At 41.9% G+C, this 19313-nt stretch overlaps 1 protein-coding gene and 1 long non-coding RNA gene across 3 annotated transcripts; both read right to left on the bottom strand.

Moving 5' to 3' along the window:
- Positions 1–980: 980 nt before the first annotated feature.
- LOC106604918 (uncharacterized) lies at positions 981–4508 on the bottom strand. The gene is made up of 2 exons (XR_001328757.2): positions 2431–4508; positions 981–1210 (listed from the first exon to the last, which is right to left on the bottom strand). It is a non-coding gene; the product is annotated as an uncharacterized lncRNA (long non-coding RNA).
- A 6750-nt stretch (positions 4509–11258) lies between these two features.
- On the bottom strand, positions 11259–15594 carry LOC100194681 (heterogeneous nuclear ribonucleoprotein A/B). Of its 2 annotated transcripts, XM_014200054.2 has the most exons (9): positions 15446–15594; positions 14772–15038; positions 13834–14002; positions 13509–13667; positions 13284–13415; positions 12940–13030; positions 12621–12791; positions 12438–12523; positions 11259–11984 (listed from the first exon to the last, which is right to left on the bottom strand). In XM_014200054.2, the coding sequence occupies exons 2-8, from the start codon at positions 15011–15013 to the stop codon at positions 12453–12455; spliced, it is 1035 nt and encodes a 344-aa protein (XP_014055529.1). In that variant the 5' UTR covers positions 15014–15038; positions 15446–15594; the 3' UTR covers positions 11259–11984; positions 12438–12452. The 2 variants fall into 2 exon arrangements, with proteins under 2 accessions (XP_014055529.1, XP_045574208.1); XM_045718252.1 differs by lacking the exon at positions 12438–12523.
- Between the last annotated feature and the right edge of the window lie 3719 nt (positions 15595–19313).

Raw genomic sequence — 19313 nt, 5'->3', positions numbered from 1 at the left:
TCCTAGAGCTGGCCACCTGGCCAAACGGAGCAATTGGGGGAGAAGGGCCTTGGCCATGGAGGTGACCAAGAACCCGTTAGTCCCTCTGACGGAGCACCATCCCTACGGTGAAGCATGGTGGTGGCAGCATCATGCTCTGGGGATGTTTTTCAGCGGTAGGGATTGGGAAACTAGTCAGGATCGAGGGAAAGATGAATGGAGCAAAGTACAGAGAGATATTTGATGAAAACCTGCTCCACAGCGCTCAGGACCCTTTGACTTGGGTGAAGGTTAACCTTCCAACAGGACAACGACCCTAAGCACACAGCCAAGACAACACAGGAGTGGCTTCAGGACAAGTCTCTGAATGTCCTTGAGTGGCCCAGCCAGAGCCCAGACTTGAACCCAATCAAGCATTCCAGAAAATAGCTGTGCAGCGGCGCTCCCCATCTAACCGGACAGAGCTTGAGAGGATCTGCAGAGAAGAATGGGAGAAACTCTCCAAATACAGGTATGCCAAGCTTGTAGCGTCATACCCAAGAACACTTGAGGCTGTAATCACTGCCAAATGTGCTTAAACAAAGTACTGAGTTAAGGGTCTGAATTCTTAGGTAAATGTGTCATTTCTGTATTTTTTATACATTTACAAAAATGTATAAAAACCTGCTTTTGCTTTGTCATTATGGGATATTGTGTTTATTGATGAGGGATTAAAAAAATATAAAAATATAGATTTTTGAATAAGGCTGTAAAGTAACAATGTGGAAAAGTCAAGGGGTCTGAATACTTTCGAATGCAATCCATCACATTGCAACTACCGGATTAAGTTTTTCCCATAGGGGATTTCAGAAACACTTCAAATAAGGTGCTTATGTAGGCTTGTCCTGGCGTGATGTTTTGATAACTGTGATTTATCAGTATATTCGCCTGTATTTACCACCTCAAAATTAAATCCTAATTAGCTGCTAATGTGGCTATCATAAAGAACTACAAATGCAAAGTTAATCTGCAACATATTCTTACATTTAATTTGGAAAACAAATTTTAAATGAAAAACAAATCTAAATCACAAGTTTTTGCACATCTGCATACAGTAATTGTTTTATAATTCACCCACAGACTACATGCATAGAAAGACAGGGACACAGAATATATAAAAGGCAATGAATGATTAATAAGAGTGTTGTTATGGGGTACTGGAGATCCTCATGGCCCTCTTCAAGAGTCATGCCTGCAGTGAAGAGAATCGGTGCATTACAACTTTATACTTTTGAGATTTTAAAAGACAACTAGAAAAGGACATTCCTGAAGAAACTTTGTGGACTCAGCTGGCTAAAAGTATTTCCAAAGTACTAGTCGAAGAATTTTGTGGCAGTTATAGCTTAGAAATATCTTCAAGAGAGAAACTTGTTCATATATATATATATATATATATATATATTTTAGGATGAATGCACTAACTAAGTCACTCTAGATAAGAGAGTCTGCTAAATAACTCAAATGTAAATGTAACGTACAGTAAAATATCTTTAACAGTCCGAATCTACTAAAAGTGGTAGCAATGGTATGTTCGCTCCTCTGTTCCTTCATATTGAAGTGGGACATTAATTCATTGGTCATCAATCTGAAACATTTTAAGAAAGAGGATATCAAAATTAAACAGTTGGATAAATGTTTAACTAATCTCTAAATGGTAAAGTTTTGTTTAATCCTAATACATGTTGTAATATTCAAACTTTATATAAACACACCGCTCCATAATCCTGAGGACATTGTCCCCGTACAGAGGTTCCCCCAATTGAAGACAGCTTGGCAGCTAAATGCTACAATTAAAGTATGTGTAAACAGGCAATAAAGACACAATAAAAATATTATATCATATCATTCCTGCAACAAACATTGTTAGAAATGGATGTAATTGGCAAATATCTTCCTCTTCTCTGTAACTGCGCATATGTTTGAGTGAGCAACAGAGAATGAGCAAGAGAGAAATGGGGGAAACTTTACATGACTCACCAACGGAGGTGTGTGTTGAATTAGGACAAGGGTTTTGCGAGTTAAAATAGGATTTGGTTTACTTTACTAACTTCTATTATCAGAAGCAGTGCTATTTCAATTGGATTTCCTTACACTACACTTCTAATGCACCCATAAGATTACCATTTTTGGTTTGAGGTAGAACTATATTGAGTTCCATGTAGAACCCTCTGTGGAAAGGGTTGTAAATTGAACCTGGAACCAAAAAAGATTCTTCAAAGGGTTTTCCTATGGGGACAGCTGATAAACCATTTTAGGTTCTAGATACCACCTTTTTTTTTTAAGTGTGTACAATCAGGTAATCATAGGCAGCTGAATAGAATGTCTCTTGGGGAATCCAGTCTGTGAGACATGATGCATATGGGGGAAAAAGTATCAAACAGAAGAGAAAATAACATTTTGACAACAACTTACTGGCAATGACTATGGATTTAAGGAAGGGTGCTTCTGCTCTCTCCTTTCACTGGGATGTGCCAAAATAGGTCACTGGTAACTGAGTGTGTGGCGAAGCACTGCTGTAGAGGCCATGCATCAGGTCATTGACATGTTTCAGGAACTGTTAAGACAGACGAATCGTGATTAACCATTACCTAAGGTCTTCACTAAGTTAGACTTAGCCTAGCAAGTACATTGACTATGTTGCCCCTCAGCAACCTGGCAGTGAGGCAGGCAGATGAAGAGATATAGATACAGAAAGTAAAACAGGCCATTTACATTTCTTAGTCAGCAGGCTGGATAAATTCTGTACTCTTCCCTTTGTTTCCTCCATCCAAGCTAGAAGATTCCTGCAAAGAAAGAGAAAGAATTGAAAAAGGCAGTTGAGAGGTGTAACGTTAGAATGAGTGTTGAGGGGGAGCAGGGATAGGCAAAATGTATCCTATTGTCAAATACAAAATTCAAGGATCTCGGATGAATCAAGAAAATCTTCACAACCAGTGTGTGGGGAGGTACACATTTAATTTATTTTACAGTATGCTACCTTACTGTCTCACACACAATCAATGTTTCCTATGTTTATTAATGTACAATCTCTCTCTCTCACACACACACACACACAGCTAGCATGACACAATGTTGACATAATATTTTCTATAGATTGTGAACCTAATCATCTCTCACACTGAACACACACATTGCTAGCATGACTACGTTGACATGAATGTTTTCTAAAGATATTGTGATCATCTCCCTCACACACATGCAGAGAATACACACACACACCCCTTTACAATCATTAACTAAACAGATATTAAAATGTTAGCTAGCTAGCTACAACAGGTAGAAATGAAAATGTACAATGTCCATAGTGGATTAGCCAGAGAGCTAACATTAGCTCGCTAAAATTAGCCAGCAAAATTAGTTAGTTAGCTAGCAAATCTTACCTTGACTTTAGTCTCCCCAACAAACTTACAAAAGTAAAACAAGAATTCAGGAGAACAGGGACTACCACTTTTATAAGTTTTTTGTGTACATTTTGAAAAACTGTTGCTGTTGACCAATGTGCTCGAGCAAGCAGGCTGCACGCAGAGATCTATTTTTAGCTAGAACTGATATGCCTACCTCCTTATTTAGCTACAGAAATTAAAATTAAATGACTGCACGGATTCTGTTAATTGCTTTAAAGCTAAGGGAAAATATAATAGTTTTCAGGGTCAAATTCAGGTGCAATACATTTTGACAAATTATGTATGGAAATAAATGTGATAAAAATAGGGTTTTGAAAATCCTAGTGGATTGTAGCATGAAATAAATGAAATATTGAAATAAAAAAACATGCTTACGTGTTATTTCTTAAATAAACAAATAGTTAGTCATAAAACTTCCAAACATAATTCAGTGGAACAGAAGAAAATGTGCAGCACAATAAAGAGTGCAATTAGCTAACACAAATGAAAAATTACCATTAGAAGCCAACACACACAACAAGCTAACAGATATCATTAATTAAACAACCATTATTTCACGGTACTGCCATTTTACTGCATTTTAACGGCAGTGCATTTTTGTATGGGTATCCTGTATGTTTATTGCCTAGAACAAATATTATGGAAGTGCATATACACTTTTCAATTTGGTGGACTGTAACTACGAAAAACACTGCCATAGCCTGTATTAAAACCAAAAGCATTTATAGCATCGGAGATTCTCTAAATTAGGGACCATCTCAGATAGTCTCTGCGATCCCAGCTATCGCCAATTTGAACTTTTAATGACCAAGCAAATTCCATGACTTGGGGGTGAAATAGATCACATTTCTTTTTTGCCGAATGAAAACCTCAAATGGCCTTACTCCTGTAAAAGTTAATCGGGCCGGATAAACTTAAGTGGACTCGGCCCGGGTACCATTAGCCGGAACACATAGTAATATGATTCTGCCAGCCTGCATGTACAGTTGAAGTCGGAAGTTTACATACACTTAGGTTGGAGTCATTAAAACTCGTTTTTTAACCACTCTACAAATTTCTTGTTAACAAACTATAGTTTTGGCAAGTTGGTTAGGACATCTACTTTGTGCATGACACAAGTAAGTTTTCCAACAATTGTTTACAGACATCTTATTTCACTGTCACAATTCCAGTGGGTCAGAAGTTTATATACACTAAGTTGACTGTGCCTTTAAACAGCTTGGAAAATTCCAGAAAATGATGTCATGGCTTTAGAAGCTTCTGATAGGCTAATTGACATAATTTGAGTCAATTGGAGGTGTACTTGTGGATGTATTTCAAGGCTTACCTTCAAACTCAGTGCCTCTTTGCTTGACATCATGGGAAAATCTAAAGAAAGCAGCCAAGACCTCTGAAATAAAAATTGTAGACCTCCACAAGTCTGGTTCATCCTTGGGAGCAATTTCCAAACGCCTGAAGGTACCATGTTCATCTGTACAAACAATAGTACGCAAGTGTAAACACCATGGGACCACGCAGCTGTCATACCGCTCAGGAAGGAGACGCGTTCAATCTCCTAGATATTAATGTACTTTGGTGCAAAAAGTTCAAATCAATCCCAGAACAGCAGCAAAGGACCTTGTGAAGATTCTGGAGGAAACGGGTACAAAAGTATCTATATCCACAGTAAAACGAGTCCTACATCAACATAACCTGAAAGGCCGCTCAGCAAGGAAGAAGCCACTGCTCTAAAACCGCCATAAAAAAGCCAGACTATGGTTTGCAACTGCACATGGGGACAAAGATCGTACTTTTTGGAGAAATGTCCTCTGGTCTGATGAAACAAAAATAGAACTGTTTGGCCATAATGACCATCATTATGTTTGGAGGAAAAAGGGGAGGCTTGCAAGCCGAAGAAAACCATCCCAACCATGAAGCACGGGGGTGGCAGCATCATGTTGTGGGGGTGCTTTGCTGCAGGAGGGACTGGTGCACTTCACAAAATAGGTGGCATCATGTGGGAGGAAATTACGTGGATATATTGAAGCAACATCTCAAGACATCAGTCAGGAAGTTAAAGCTCGGTTGCAATTGGGTCTTCCAAATGGACAATGACCCCAAGCATACTTCCAAAGTTGTGGCAAAATGGCTTAAGGACAACAAAGTCAAGGTATTTGGGTGGCCATCACAAAGCCCTGACCTCAATCCCATAGAAAATTTGTTGGCAGAACTGAAAAAGCGTGTGCGAGCAAGGAGGCCTACAAACCTGACTCAGTTACACCAGCTCTATCAGGAGGAATGGGTCAAAATTCACCCAACTTATTGTGGGAAGCTTATGGAAGGCTACCCAAAACGTTTGATCCAAGTTTCACAATTTAAAGGCAATGCTACCCAATACTAATTGAGTGTATGTAAACTTCTGACCCACTGGGAATGTGATGAAAGAAATAAAAGCTGAAATAAATCATTCTCTCTACTATTATTCTGACATTTCACATTCTTAAAATAAAAAGTGGTGATCCTAACTGAAATAAGACAGGGAACTTTTACTAGGATTAAATGTCAGGAATTGTGAAAAACTGAGTTTAAATGTATTTGGCTAAGGTGTATGTAAACTTCCGACTACAACTGTAGGTAGGGGTGAAGTGACAATGCAAAAATAAACAGCGAGTAGCAGTAGTGTACAACAACAAAAAAGTCTGTAGCTATTTGCTTAATTGTTCAGCAGTCTTATGGCTTGGGGGTAGAAGCTGTTAACCCTCTTAAGGATCCACCCTTTTCAATTTTCGCCTAAAATGACATATCCAAATCTAACTGCCTGTAGCTTAGGGATTGAAGCAAGGATATGCATATTCTTGATACCATTTGAAAGGAAACACTTTGAAGTTTGTGGAAATGTGAAATGAATGTAGGAGAATATAACACATTAGATCTGGTAAAAGAAAATACCATCTTTGAAATGGAAGAGAAAGGCCATAATGTATTATTCCAGCCCAGGTGCAATTTAGATTTTGGCCACTAGATGGCAGCAGTGCACGTGCAAAGTTTTAGACTGATCCAATGACCCATTGCATTTCTGCTCAAAATGTTGTATCAAGACTGCCCAAATGTGCCCAATTGGTTTATTAATAACTTTAGGTTCATAACTGTGCACTGTCCTCAAACAATAGCATGGTATTCGTTCACTGTAATATACTACTGTAAATTGGACAGTGCAGTTAGATTAACAAGAATTTAAGCTTTCTGCCAATATCAGATATGTCTATGTCCTGGGAAATGTTGTTACTTACAACCTCATGCTAAGACGTGGCTCTCCGGTACCGCTTGCCATGCGGTAGCAGAAAGAACAGTCAGACTTGGGTGGCTGGAGTCTTTGACAATTTTTTGGGCCTTCCTTTATACTAGGCGGTGTCAGTGGTCCTGGATTTTTTAACATTTTTTTAAACATTTTTTACATTTAGCAGACACTCTTATCCAGAGCGACTTACAGTGTGAATGCATACATTTTTCATATATTTTTTCCCGTACTGGTCCCCCGTGGGAATCGAACCCACAACCCTGGCGTTGCAAACACCATGCTCTACCAACTGAGCCACACGGGACCGAATGGCTCAGTTGGTAGAGCCAACTGGATGACAGGAAGCTTGGCCCGGGTGATGTACTGGGCCATACGCACTACCCTCTGTAGCGTCTTCCAGTCGGATGCCAAGCAGTTGTCATACCAGGCGGTGATACAACCGGTCAGGATGCTCTCGATGGTGCAGCTGTGCCCTCTTCACGACTTGTGTTGGTGTGTTTGGACCATGATAGTTTGCTGGTGATGTGGACACCAAGGAACTTGAAGCTTACGACCCCCGTCGATGTGAATGGGGGTATGTTTGGTCCTCCTTTTTCTGTAGTCCACGATAAGCTCCTTTGTCTTGTTCATGTTGAGGGAGAGGTTGTTGTCCTGGCACCACACTGACAGGTCTCTGACCTCCTCCCTATAGTCTGTCTCGTCTCATCCTTGTCGGTGATCAGGCTTACCACCATTGTGTCGTCAGCTAAATGAATGATGGCGTTGGAGTCATGCTTGGCCACGCAGTAGTGGGTGAAGAGGGAGTACAGAAGGGTACTAAGCATGCATCCCTGAGGGACCACCGTATTGAGGATCAGCGTGGCGGATGTGTTGTTACCTACCCACACAACATGGGAATGGCCCATCATGAAGTCCAGGATCCAGTTGCAGAGGGAGGTGTTTAGTTCCAGGGTCCATGGCTTAGTGATGAGCATGAACAGCATTCTCACATTGGTGTTCCTTTTGTCCAGGTGGGAAAGGGCAGTTTGGAGTGAAATTGAGATTGTGTCATCTGTGGATCTGTAGGGGCCGTATGCAAATTGGAGTGGGTCTAGGGTTTCCGGGATGATGGTGTTGTGAGCCATGACCAGCCTTTCAAAGCACTTCATGGGTACAGACGTGAATGCTACGGGGCAGTAGTCATTTAGGCAGGTTACCTTGGCGTTCTTGGGCACAGGGACGATGGTGGTCTGCTTGAACATATATTACATACTTGGTCAGGGAGAGATTGAAAATGTCAGTGAAGACACTTGCCAGTTGGTCCGCGCATGCTCTGAGTATCCGTCCTGGTAATCCGTCTGGCCCCAAGGCCTTGTGAATGTTGACCTGTTTAAAGATCTTACATCAGCTATGGAGAGTGTGGTCACACAGTCGTCTGCAACAGCTAGGGTTCTCATGCACGCTTCAGTGTTGCTTGCCTCAAAGCGAGCATAAAAGTAATTTAGCCCATCTGGTAGGCTTGCGTCACTGGGCAGCTTGTGCATGGATTGATAAATATGTTGTATTTGAATAATATTTTGACAGAGCAAGGGACACAGTCCAAAGCCCTTTGAACATTACAGTAGTACCACAACATAATCAACATGATAGTACCTCCTAGTGGTAAGTGTATGTAATGAAACTTTGACAACGTTGGATTGTTGTTGCACCTACAGTGGGTCACTGTCATCCCAGCATCACACAAGCAGCCACAACGCAGATGGAGCTTCTGAATGCCAATTCGCACTTCCTTCACGACAATATCGTTCAGTATGCCGACCGCCTCGCTGCCACTCTGCCCGACAAGCTGAGTGTCTTCTATTTTGTCAACTCAGGGTAAGACACCACGTCCTACAACCTATGACTTCCTCCTGAAGCACAGCCCCAATGACATCTGCGTAAGATAAGAAATGTAATACATGTCTCCAACAGTTCAGAGGCCAATGATCTGGCACTACACTTAGCCCACCAGTACACCCAACATGAAGACATTGTGCTTGACCAGTAAGGTTTCTCACATTACACAAAAACTACTGTTCCGCTTCCTTTTCATATGCATGTGTCAGATTTTTTCTCTAAATATACTCCTTCCTCTACCCCCCCCTCCATACTAGTGCATATCATTTTTGGCTGAGTTGTTACCCAGTGCTGGAGACCAAAACTCTTGACCACTTTAGTTGATACTCAACTAAAGTAGCAGAGTAGGTACTGCCTCTGAGCACAAAATATTAGTGCACTATTATACTTTACCATTTTCTCATCGGTGAAGAAAAGGACAAAGAGCCAAAACCGCATTTGAGTGAAGATTGAGGCCATTGTGATAGTAAAAGCAATTGCTTTTATTTTTGACATGCAACAGTGAGTGTTGGTATTTCTCTGATATGGGCCCTCTGCAGGGGGAGTGTTTGTGGCAGACGAGGTGCAAACAGGTTAAGGACCTTGTGGGGAGCCATTTCTGGGTCTTCCAGCTGCAAGGTGATGTTTTCAGGCGAGTGGTCAGACTGGTCATTTACTGCTACAAGGCCTTAGGAAGCAACAACTTTGCAAACATATCAGTGTCAGTGTTTGCTGCAGTCACAATTCAGTGAAGAGTTAACACTATTCTTATTTTGGTATAAATCTTTGCATTACTTTTAGAAGAGAACCTGTAAGCGGAAATATCCTTTGGTCTCTTCTCCCATTCCAGACTGAAAGAGGATTATATCTGTGTCAGTACAGATGGCCCCTGGGAGAACATTGTCAAGTTTTAACCTCCCATGTGCTTCAGTATGGAGGATGCAGACTTGGTGGCAGACAGGATACACCACATTCTCACAGGTGACTGCAACACCTACCCTAGAGCCTTGACTTATCACAATACATTTACACAGTTGTATAGTATACATTTATTATACTTAAGGAGACAGAATACCCAGTCTCAACAAAACATTTAAACCCAAGTCGACTTAGCCTCCACAGCTGCATTGTTTGCAGAACTTAAGGTTCAGAGAGCTTACACCGACCTGATATCTGCCGACACAGAAGTGTTGGGGGACCATTTCTGAACCAGACCAACGGCACTTACAACAGTCTTGATGGATCCATACTACACACCACCTAAGCAGGTGTGTAGGGACCTGTTGACAATTCTACTTTTCCTTTTCAGACATGGAGCGCAGTCATCAAAAACTGGACAGTGGAGATTTCTAAGGTTTGTACAAACCTGTAGAAAGATTTAATTGCATCAGACAGTAAGAATTGGTCACAATCAGAAGGAGTCAGAGGTAGTGTTGTTGATAGTGTGATGTACTCCTCCAGTAGATTTCACTAACCGTTAAAAAGTGCATTTCTCAGACATTGGATTTCATAGGGCAAAGTACCGGGGCCCGTATCTACAAATCGTCTCAAAGTAGAAGTGCTTATCTAGGATCTGTCCATAGAAATGGTCTTTATGATCTAAAAAGGCAAAACTGATCCTATATCAGCATTCCTACTTCGAGGTGCTTTTGTAGATATGGTCCCAAAACTTGGGTATTTTGCTTTTCATACAAACTGCAGTCATCATGGTGGAAAATAAAAGGGAAGGAATGCAGACTTATTCAACACAGCCAATCTCAAGGATCCATACCACAATTAAGGATAAAAAGCCAAATTGTTAAGACATTAAGAATACACTACTAGATCTACCAAACACAATGTTTTGTGATAGTTCATGAAGTGGAATTAGTGACTGCTTTTGATTCTGCATGAGGGATATAAGAGAAGCAGTGACATATGCAACAGAAAGGCAATACATTTCTACTATAAAACACTAAAGTCGTGATCCTCACATTTATACTTCCCTGTGGAAATAGATACAATCACATAGCAACTACTGGATCAAGAAGTGGTCAAAGGTCTACTGATACAGTAGGAAAGTGTATGTTAGGCTGCGTTTACACAGGCAGTTCAATTCCCTACTAAATTGGTGTTTTCACCCATCAGATCAGCTCTGTGAAACAATCTGTGATTAGTCTTTTGACCAATTAATTAGTGGGAAAAATAATAAAAATTGGGCTGCCTGTGTAAACAGCCTACTTGCCGTGAAATGGACACCGGCCCAGGCAGACTGATGAGGTCACTGCCAGCTGATCTTGATAACTGCAACATTGCATGGCAACAGTGACTTTGTACACATGACTGTATTGATGACAGACAATGTATGGGGTGGGCGTGCACTTACCAGAGGACTACAGTTATTACCTTGACTTATCCACCTATAAAAACATACCAAATACTGTAGTTCAACGTCAGATCCATAGTGGGGTAAGATCAGCTAGCTCGGAAAAGTAAATCGACGCGCAGGCTACGTAGCACAGCTTTCAACCCATTGACTGAGCCAGTTATCCCTCTGCCAGCAAAGTATCTGCCACCGCATCCCAGAGAGGCATCCGTCCGTACGGCACGATTTTAACCTTACCCAAGACAGGACAAGTAATCCATTTAACAGTACAAAGCAGTTAACAGTAACCAAAACAGCATTAGGGGGAGGGTTTATAAATAATAACAAAAGGATCCACGTGTAATATAAACCAAATGTTTATTTCTACCAATTTGCCCAAGACACTAGAGGAATGAGTTTCCAGAGAGAAAGGGAAGGCCCTCTACTTACATTAACAGGCTTGCGCTCAGTTGTACTGTATCGTATGTAACACTAGTAAAGCCACTTTTAAAAATTACAGAGAAGATGGGGGGACCTCCTTAAAAGCCAAAAAACTAATGCTGGTTGTCCTCGTCTACTAGCCAAATGCAAGCATTCACTAGACAAGCTTACAATGAAACCTTTGATTAGTTTTTAAATCTCTTATTTCACCTCACCCCACATCTGAAGCCATGCAACTCGCGTCAAACACTCAGCACGGGAAAATGTTTTACTAATCCTAGAAATAACAAAAAAAAAAACGAAATTGTTTTATTTCAAAAGCTTCTGAAAGCACTGCTCCTGTTTGTTGGCAAATCCAGTAGACATGTAAAATACAACCACACAATACATTAGATTCAAAAAGGTACCAAAAAGTACAGTAAAAATAACACTTCCATCTCTGGAAATGTAAATGGACAAAACAATATATAAAAAAGAAAAGAAAAGAAAAAAAAGGTGGAAAAGTGACATTTGCTTCCCCAGTTCCTCACTTGATCTGTACATATGGAGCATGAGTCCAAATTTCTGCCAACTCCAAAGGAAAAGCCAAAGCCCATGTTCACTGTGGCCGGACCATGGGTTTCTTTTTTCTTATTTACTTAAAGACCTTAAGAGAGAAACATGGTGCTTACAGTTACTGAGCATAACCAAATGGCATTTAGTATTACACAGGGACACCATGATGTTTATGAATGACTTAAACAGTTGTATACTTCTATTAAAAATGAACACACTCAGAGTGGGGAGAACGTCAAAGGGGACATGACACCTAGCTGCCATACCTAGCACCCCATCGGAAAGGCCCTAATGCTTATACTGGGTCAACCACCACCTCAACCCTTATTGATCAAGTAGTGTTTGTAGGGATGCATCTTAAAATGGTTGGCACATGGAATGAGTCCATTATTAATGAATTGCAGACCCTCCCCACCCACCCACTCCCCCCCGTTAACAAACGTTTGAATGGGATCAGACTAGATGGGAGAAATTTTGGAGTCAAAAGGCACAAATGGTTACAGCTAGATTGTCATATCACCATAGATGATGCAAAAATGCATACCTGCACTACATGTGATCAGTATGGCTTGTAGCTACTCTGGTGGCCTCCACGTCTTGGAGTTTTCCCATAGCCTGCATTGCCCTGGTCTGGAGGACAAGAAAGAAAGGGACTGAGTGTCTTCCGGACGACAAGGACCAACAAAGTTTCTCACATTTGCGTTTTTTTTGGGTGGTTATCGCTTACTGTAGTCGTAGCCACCCCCATAGCCATAGTATCCAGCGGAGTAGTCGTAGTTGCCGTAGCCTCCATATCCGCCGTAGCCTTGCTGTCCACCATAGCCGTAGCCCTGGTTACCATAGCCCTGGTTCCAGTAGTTGTTGTATCCGCCACCTTGGTTCCAATTCTGGCTCTGACCTGAGAAGATTAAGTTACAGTGATTAGAAGCACATAGAGCAGAGTTATATAAGCAACTACTTTGATCTTGGGACTGGGGTGAGAGGAGCCTATTTTAGAATCCGTTTCGCCAGGTTAAATCCACAAGGTGTTTGGTGTAGATAGTCACCTCCACGGCCCCTGCCTCTTCCTCCACCTCCACGGCCGCCATATTGCTGCTGCTGGTACACCTCTTTGGGCTGTGCTATTTTAATCTCACACTGGAACAGATCAGTAACATGAAGACTTAAGTTAGACATGGAAAAAAACCTTTGCCACACCCACTGCATGGATCTTAAATGTGAGGGTTACATGTTAACTGAGGAAACCACAGAATTTGTTCTATACAGAAATCTAAAGCTTAATTTGAAAGTAGGAGGAAGTCAAACTCTGCAGTCACAAGTACAAAAAGAGACCGTGCACACACACACACACACACACCCTGCAATGCATTGACTGCATTACAATTCTTACCTTGCTTCCACTGACGTTATGGAATTTCTTTTCTAACACTTTTTTGACAGGAGTCTCATCCTTATACGTGATGAACACGAATCCCCTTCTCTTTTCCGTCTTTGGGTCCTGTGGAAGCTCAATTGTCTCGATCTGCAGGTCAAAGGAAAATAAAACTATTACTGTTAAAACACCACCTTACCACCAAGTCAGTGTTACCCCCAAAGATAGATGATGATACTGTACCTCGCCAAAGGTTCCAAAGTACTCTTGGATAACTTCCTTGTCTGTGTCTGGGTTGAGGCCACCTACAAAGATTTTCTTTACGGGCTCCTTCTTCATAGCCATGGCCTTCTTGGGGTCGATCTGTCGTCCGTCAAGTCGGTGTTCCTTCTGTTCCAAAACCTAGACAAAAAGGGGGAAAAAATTGTCAGAGAATGAAGAATGGCAAATGGTAGTATGACTGCAGGGATGTTGCCAAGTTGTAATATTCCACATGGGAACACTGACATTCAATATGCATTACAGTCCTTAGATAAAAGTAGCAAACCCCAAAAACATGTTCTCTTACCTTGTCTACACTGACTGCTTCTTTGAATAGAATAAAGCCAAAGCCTCTTGACCGGCCTGTCTGCTGGTCCATCTTTATGGTGCAGTCCGTCACTTCACCGAATTTAGAGAAATAATCTTTAAGATCTTTCTTACTTGTGTCCCAGCTAAGTCCTCCAACAAACATTTTCCTAGCAAAGAAAAAAGGATAACTGACTAAATATGATGGTTGGGTAACAACTGCTCTAAAAGTGTTCGGGAACATCTAGTACAGGGTTCCCCAACTGGCAGCTAGTGGGACGAATCTGGCCTGTGGTTGGTTTTATTTGTCCCCCCAAATTCTGAGAAAAAATGTTTATCTTTTTTGTTGTTGGGTGGGTGAATATTCATTGTTAGACAGAAGACTAAAAACACAAGGAAACCAGCTTCAAGTGATTTCTTAAAGCAATCTGTTCCCAAGTATCCCCAAACATAATCGTATACAAATATGATCAAGGTTTGAAATTATGTTTTAGTCAACACACACATATATATATGTATTTGTTTTGACCTTTTTGCAGTTCATAAATTATTTGTAATTACGTTCTGGCCCCCTTCCCAACCGCTCAAAAAAAAATATATACAATTAAAAAAATAAAAATCGTCCCGCGGCTGAATCTAGTACTCTACAAATCAGTGGCCATTGCTGTTGTAGAAAGGCTGGGCCTACTACTGTATGTCCAAAACCACATCATAAACCCCAAATGTCTGACCAGAAAGTCCGATGTGTGCCCTAAACAGAATAAACAACCTAGCCCTGCAAAAAGATACAATCGGCGGCGAGGGAGTGTTACATTTGATCGCTGCTGGAAGTGCCCCCCTCCCATTGCTCCCCACATGGCGCCAACAAAGCCAGACGGAACAAAGGAGCGATGCAACTCATTAGCACTCTGCCGAGATCGAAAACATTTCTGTACTCACCCTGCATCCTCCTCGCCTTTGCTGGCGTTGATCTGTCCGCCTTCGCCTTCAGTGGCACCATTTTGCGAATCTTCTCCCTCTACTGCCGTCTCGTCTTCTATGCAGGCTTCGGTCTCTTCCTCGCCTTTATTCAGGGTTACGGACTCTTCCGTTTCATCGGCTGTCTTGGCTCCGTTAAAATCATCCTCGCCTTCGTGGCCGTTTTCTGATGTTTCCATAAACTGTTGCTCGGTGTCAGACATTTTGTAATAGTTAGGTTCCCCGTTCCTGCACAAAATGAAACATTGTTACAAAAGGACCTGTACAATTATGTAACCCACTCGCCGTACATGCTTCGCCATTTATGCTATGCCAGTGAATACACTCCCCCACCATTTTGGCTTTACACATTGCTTTTTGTAAATGTATGGGAGACAATGTTCCCGGAATGCAAGCGATACATGGCAATCGACTCATCGAATGAGGGTGCAACAAAATATACTTTTTTGCACGGACTGAATGTAACAACCAAATATCGTCAATGTAACTGTCGCGCGGATAAACCGTTAGCATTAACCATACCACTCCGTTACGTAATGCGAACGGCCATGCGAGCTGTTTTGCTACTCAAATATTACAGCCACATTTATGCCTAACACCGAAATAACGAAAATAGTTATTCTTATGGTACTTACACAAATAAAAATAAGATGAATAGATGGAAAATAATCCCCTAAAGCCTCTTAGTGATCACACAATCAGAAAATACTCTTCAAGATGGATTCTCCCATACAACGCCAACTCGTGGTTGGTTTTATAGTACCCGTTAAACAAAAAACGACCTTTCATTTAGGGGGCCTCTGATTTGATCCCCAAAGCTGCCTATCATGGCCATGGCCAATTATGTACCCCAATTCAGTGTACACGCCCACTACACGTAAGTACTTGCAGTACCTTTTATTATTTTAGGTACATTCTTGAAGAAACAAGCCTGCAAACTACAAAACCATTTTTTTGGGGGGGGACGGAAGCTGCGGCCAAGAGACCAGAGGTGGCAGAACGGAGTACTCGGGTTGGGGTGTAGGGTTTGAGCATAGCCTGAAAGTAGGGAGGGGCAGTTCCTCTTGCTGCCCCATAGGCAAGTACCAATGTCTTGTAGTGGATGCAAGCTTGGACTGGAAGCTAGTGGAGTCAGGGCCAGAATAATGCCCTGGCCCATGCCGTGGGGGGCCCAAGAGGCAGCAAAAACAAATAAGTATATATACAGTATATCAAATCAAATTGTATTTGTCACATGTGCCGAATACAACAGGTGTAGACCTTACAGTGAAATGCTTACTTACAAGCCCGTAACCAACAATGCAGTTAAGAAAAATAAGTTAAGTAAAACATAATTAAAGAGCAGCTGTAAAATAACAGTAGTGAGGCTATATACTGTACAGGGGGTACAGGCACAGAGTCAATGTGGGGGTGGGGGGGACGGCAATGCAAATAGTCTGGGTAGCCATTTGATTAGCTTTTCAGGAGTCTTATGGCTTGGGGGTAGAAGCTGTTAAGAAGGCTTTTGGACCTAGACTTGGAGCTCCGGTACCACTTGCCGTGCGGTAGCAGAGAGAACATTCTATGACTAGGGTGGCTGGAGTCTGACAATTTTTAGGGCCTTGTCGGGTGTCTGAAGTAAATCCTTCGTGTCCAACTCGTTAAAGAAAAAAATCTTCATCCAGTACGAGGTGAGTAATCGCTGTCCTGATATCGGTTATAAGAGACGTGGCAAAAACATTATGCACAAAATAAGTTACAAATAAAGCAACAAAAAAAAAAACACAATAGCTTAGGCAACCATCTCCTCCAGTGCCATTCTGAATATATTATACACTGTCTATGTAGTATATATTTGATATTTTTTCACTGCAACTGCCAACCACAGGAAGACTCAGGAGCCCACTCTCAATGAGTATAGACAGTCTGCTGCCAATTTAATTTTTTTTTTACTGTTATTTTACCAGGTAAGTTAACTGAGAACTCATTCTCATTTACAGCAACAACCTGGGGAATAGTTTCAGGGGTAGAGGAGGGGGATGAATGAGCCAATTGTAAGCTGGGGATGATTAGGTGGCTATGATGGTATTAGGGCCAGATTGGGAATTTAGCCAGGACACCAGGGTTAACACCCCTACTCTTACAATAAGTGCAATGGGATCTTTAGTGACCACAGAGAGTCAGGACACCCGTTTAACATCCCATCTGAAAGACAGCACCCTACACAGGGCAGTGTCCCCAATCACTGCCCTGGGGCATTGGGATATTTTTTAGACCAGAGGATAGAGTGCCTCCTACTGGCCCTCCAACACCACTTCCAGCAGCATCTGGTCTCCCATCCAGGGACTGACCAGGACCAACCCTGCTTAGCTTCAGAAGCAAGCCAGCAGTGGGATGCAGGGTGGTATGCTGCTGGGTAATCATCAGATGGGGGGGAGAAGAGGTGGTAGGGGGACCACACGATTAATTGGGGGGCCCTGCCTTGATTGGGTAACTGATTAATAAAAACAAAAACTGCATAATAAATAAATGTGACTGGTCAATTGTGTGAGTCAGGGGCTGGGCCCACACCTGTAGGGGGCCCAAGAGGCTAAAAATACTTATCTAAATTACTTTTTATCCAACCACAGGAGCCCACCCTCAATGTTCAAAACACACCAGAGAGCATAATTTTGCCACAGAGGATCAATAGTTTATCAAAAATAACTGTGGATGAAGTTTTATTACAAGCACATACAGGCATCTGCCAAAATGAAGGAAACACCAACATAAAGTGTCTTTAAAAGGGTGTTGTGCCACCACGAGATGCCAGAACAGCTTCAATGCAACTTGGCATAGATTCACCAAACCATGCCAGGGAAATACACCCCACATCATAACATATACATTGTATCCCTTGTGGCAATTACCGGTATGCCTACATGGAAGGCTGCATTTTGGGCAAGTGTGACAAATATAGGCTACAGCTTGTTGCATTGTGGCTATAGACATATAATCCATAGAAGGGTTTTGTAACCTCACCCTGGCAATTTGACTGTTAAACTCATGGGTACACTAGCAATGGATGCCAGTCCTGACTTGAATGGGAACTACCATCTATGGATTATATTTCTATGGTTGTTTATGGCTGTAGGTTTGCCTTCTGCAGATTTCAAAATACAATTGCGGGAAAAACGTACAGTTTGGAAAGTCAATGCCTACTGCTGAAAAGAGAAGAGTAATCTGTCTGTAGAACCATTACAAACACTTTTTCTCAACAACTCCCAATTTGTAGCTAACAGCAGCACTGTTTTTCAAAGTACCTCATCTTGAGATAGGCTATTGCCACGACAAGCGCATCGACCATCACCGTGAGTAGCCTATGGCTTCATCATTAGATGAGTCAGTTGCCACTGGAAATGTTACTTAATCGCCTACGATATATATGCATTTATAAACTGGGTGTGTCGAGCACTGAATGCTGATTGGCTGACAGCTGTGGTATATCAGACCGTATACCACGGGTATGACCAAAATGTATTTTTACTGCTCTAATTACGTTGGTAACCAGTTTATAATAGCAATAAGGCCCCTCGGGGGTTTGTGGTTTATGGCCAATACAGCACTGCTAATGGCTGTATCCAGGCACTCCGCATTTCATCGTGCGTAAGAACAGCCCTTAGCTTTGGTCATATACCACACCACCCTGTGCCTTATTGCTTAAATATTGCCTCCCAATATAGTACAATCTGTGTGTCATTTCATTGGCCTGGGCTATTGTTTGTTTGAATTCAAGACCAGATTGATCTCCGTTTGTCAGAGTAGCCACTCATTTTGTTAATTTGTGTGGTATTAAAAAATATTCAGCCATGTCTTTTATCATGTAAATGACGTAGAATTGCATGCGTTTTTAAAAAGGCCGGGGGGGTTTTCACACCGTGGAGAAAAAAAATCCCATGTATGGAACCACAAAAAACGCCTCTACTTAACTGTAGCCTATGCCACATGGCAAACATTATGGCTTTATTAGAAAATGACTTTTTCTTAGACATTAAATTTACCGTGCCTCAAATTGCATCTTGGTGCATGGATTTGCTTACAGAAAAGTGTGGAGAGTAGGAGAAAGTTGGAACACCATGCAGCATTCTGGAGTTGCAAGGGTTTGATGGCACAAGCTGGGAGCCCAGCCAACAGCGAGTTGCAGTAGTCCAAACGGGAGATGACAAGTGCATGGATTTGGACCTGCGCTGCTTCCTGTGTGAGGTAGGGTCGTACACTACAGATGTTGAGCATGAACCTGCAGGTGCGAGTCACTGCTTTAATATTTTCAGAAGAGGACAGGGTGTTGTCCAGTGTTCTATTTGTGACACTTAACGCGCTGCAAGTCCTGCCTCTCCCACCTCATTGGTTTTTAGGAGCATAAACCCACGTGGGTGATTGAAAGATGAACCGAGGTCTCCAGTCCAGTTGGTGGTGGTAATGCACCTTCACATGGTCTCTCCTATCATTGCTATGCATATGACACAATTACTTTTCTCCTTACCC

The sequence above is a fragment of the Salmo salar genome, chromosome ssa05, assembly GCF_905237065.1.
Source record: "Salmo salar chromosome ssa05, Ssal_v3.1, whole genome shotgun sequence".
NCBI lineage: Eukaryota > Metazoa > Chordata > Actinopteri > Salmoniformes > Salmonidae > Salmo > Salmo salar.
The sequence above is the reverse complement of the archived record's forward strand: the minus strand, read 5'-3'. Positions and strand labels throughout refer to the sequence as shown.

Excerpts from the sequence above, each read along its gene's own strand:
- LOC100194681 (XM_014200054.2), bottom strand. The coding sequence starts at position 15,013 with ATGTCTGACACCGAGCAACAGTTTATGGAAACATCAGAAAACGGCCAC. Across the intron at positions 13,668-13,833 it reads AAGCAGTCAGTGTAGACAAG|GTTTTGGAACAGAAGGAACA; the intron begins GTAAGAGAACAT and ends CTTTTTGTCTAG. Across the intron at positions 13,031-13,283 it reads ATAACGTCAGTGGAAGCAAG|TGTGAGATTAAAATAGCACA; the intron begins GTAAGAATTGTA and ends GATCTGTTCCAG.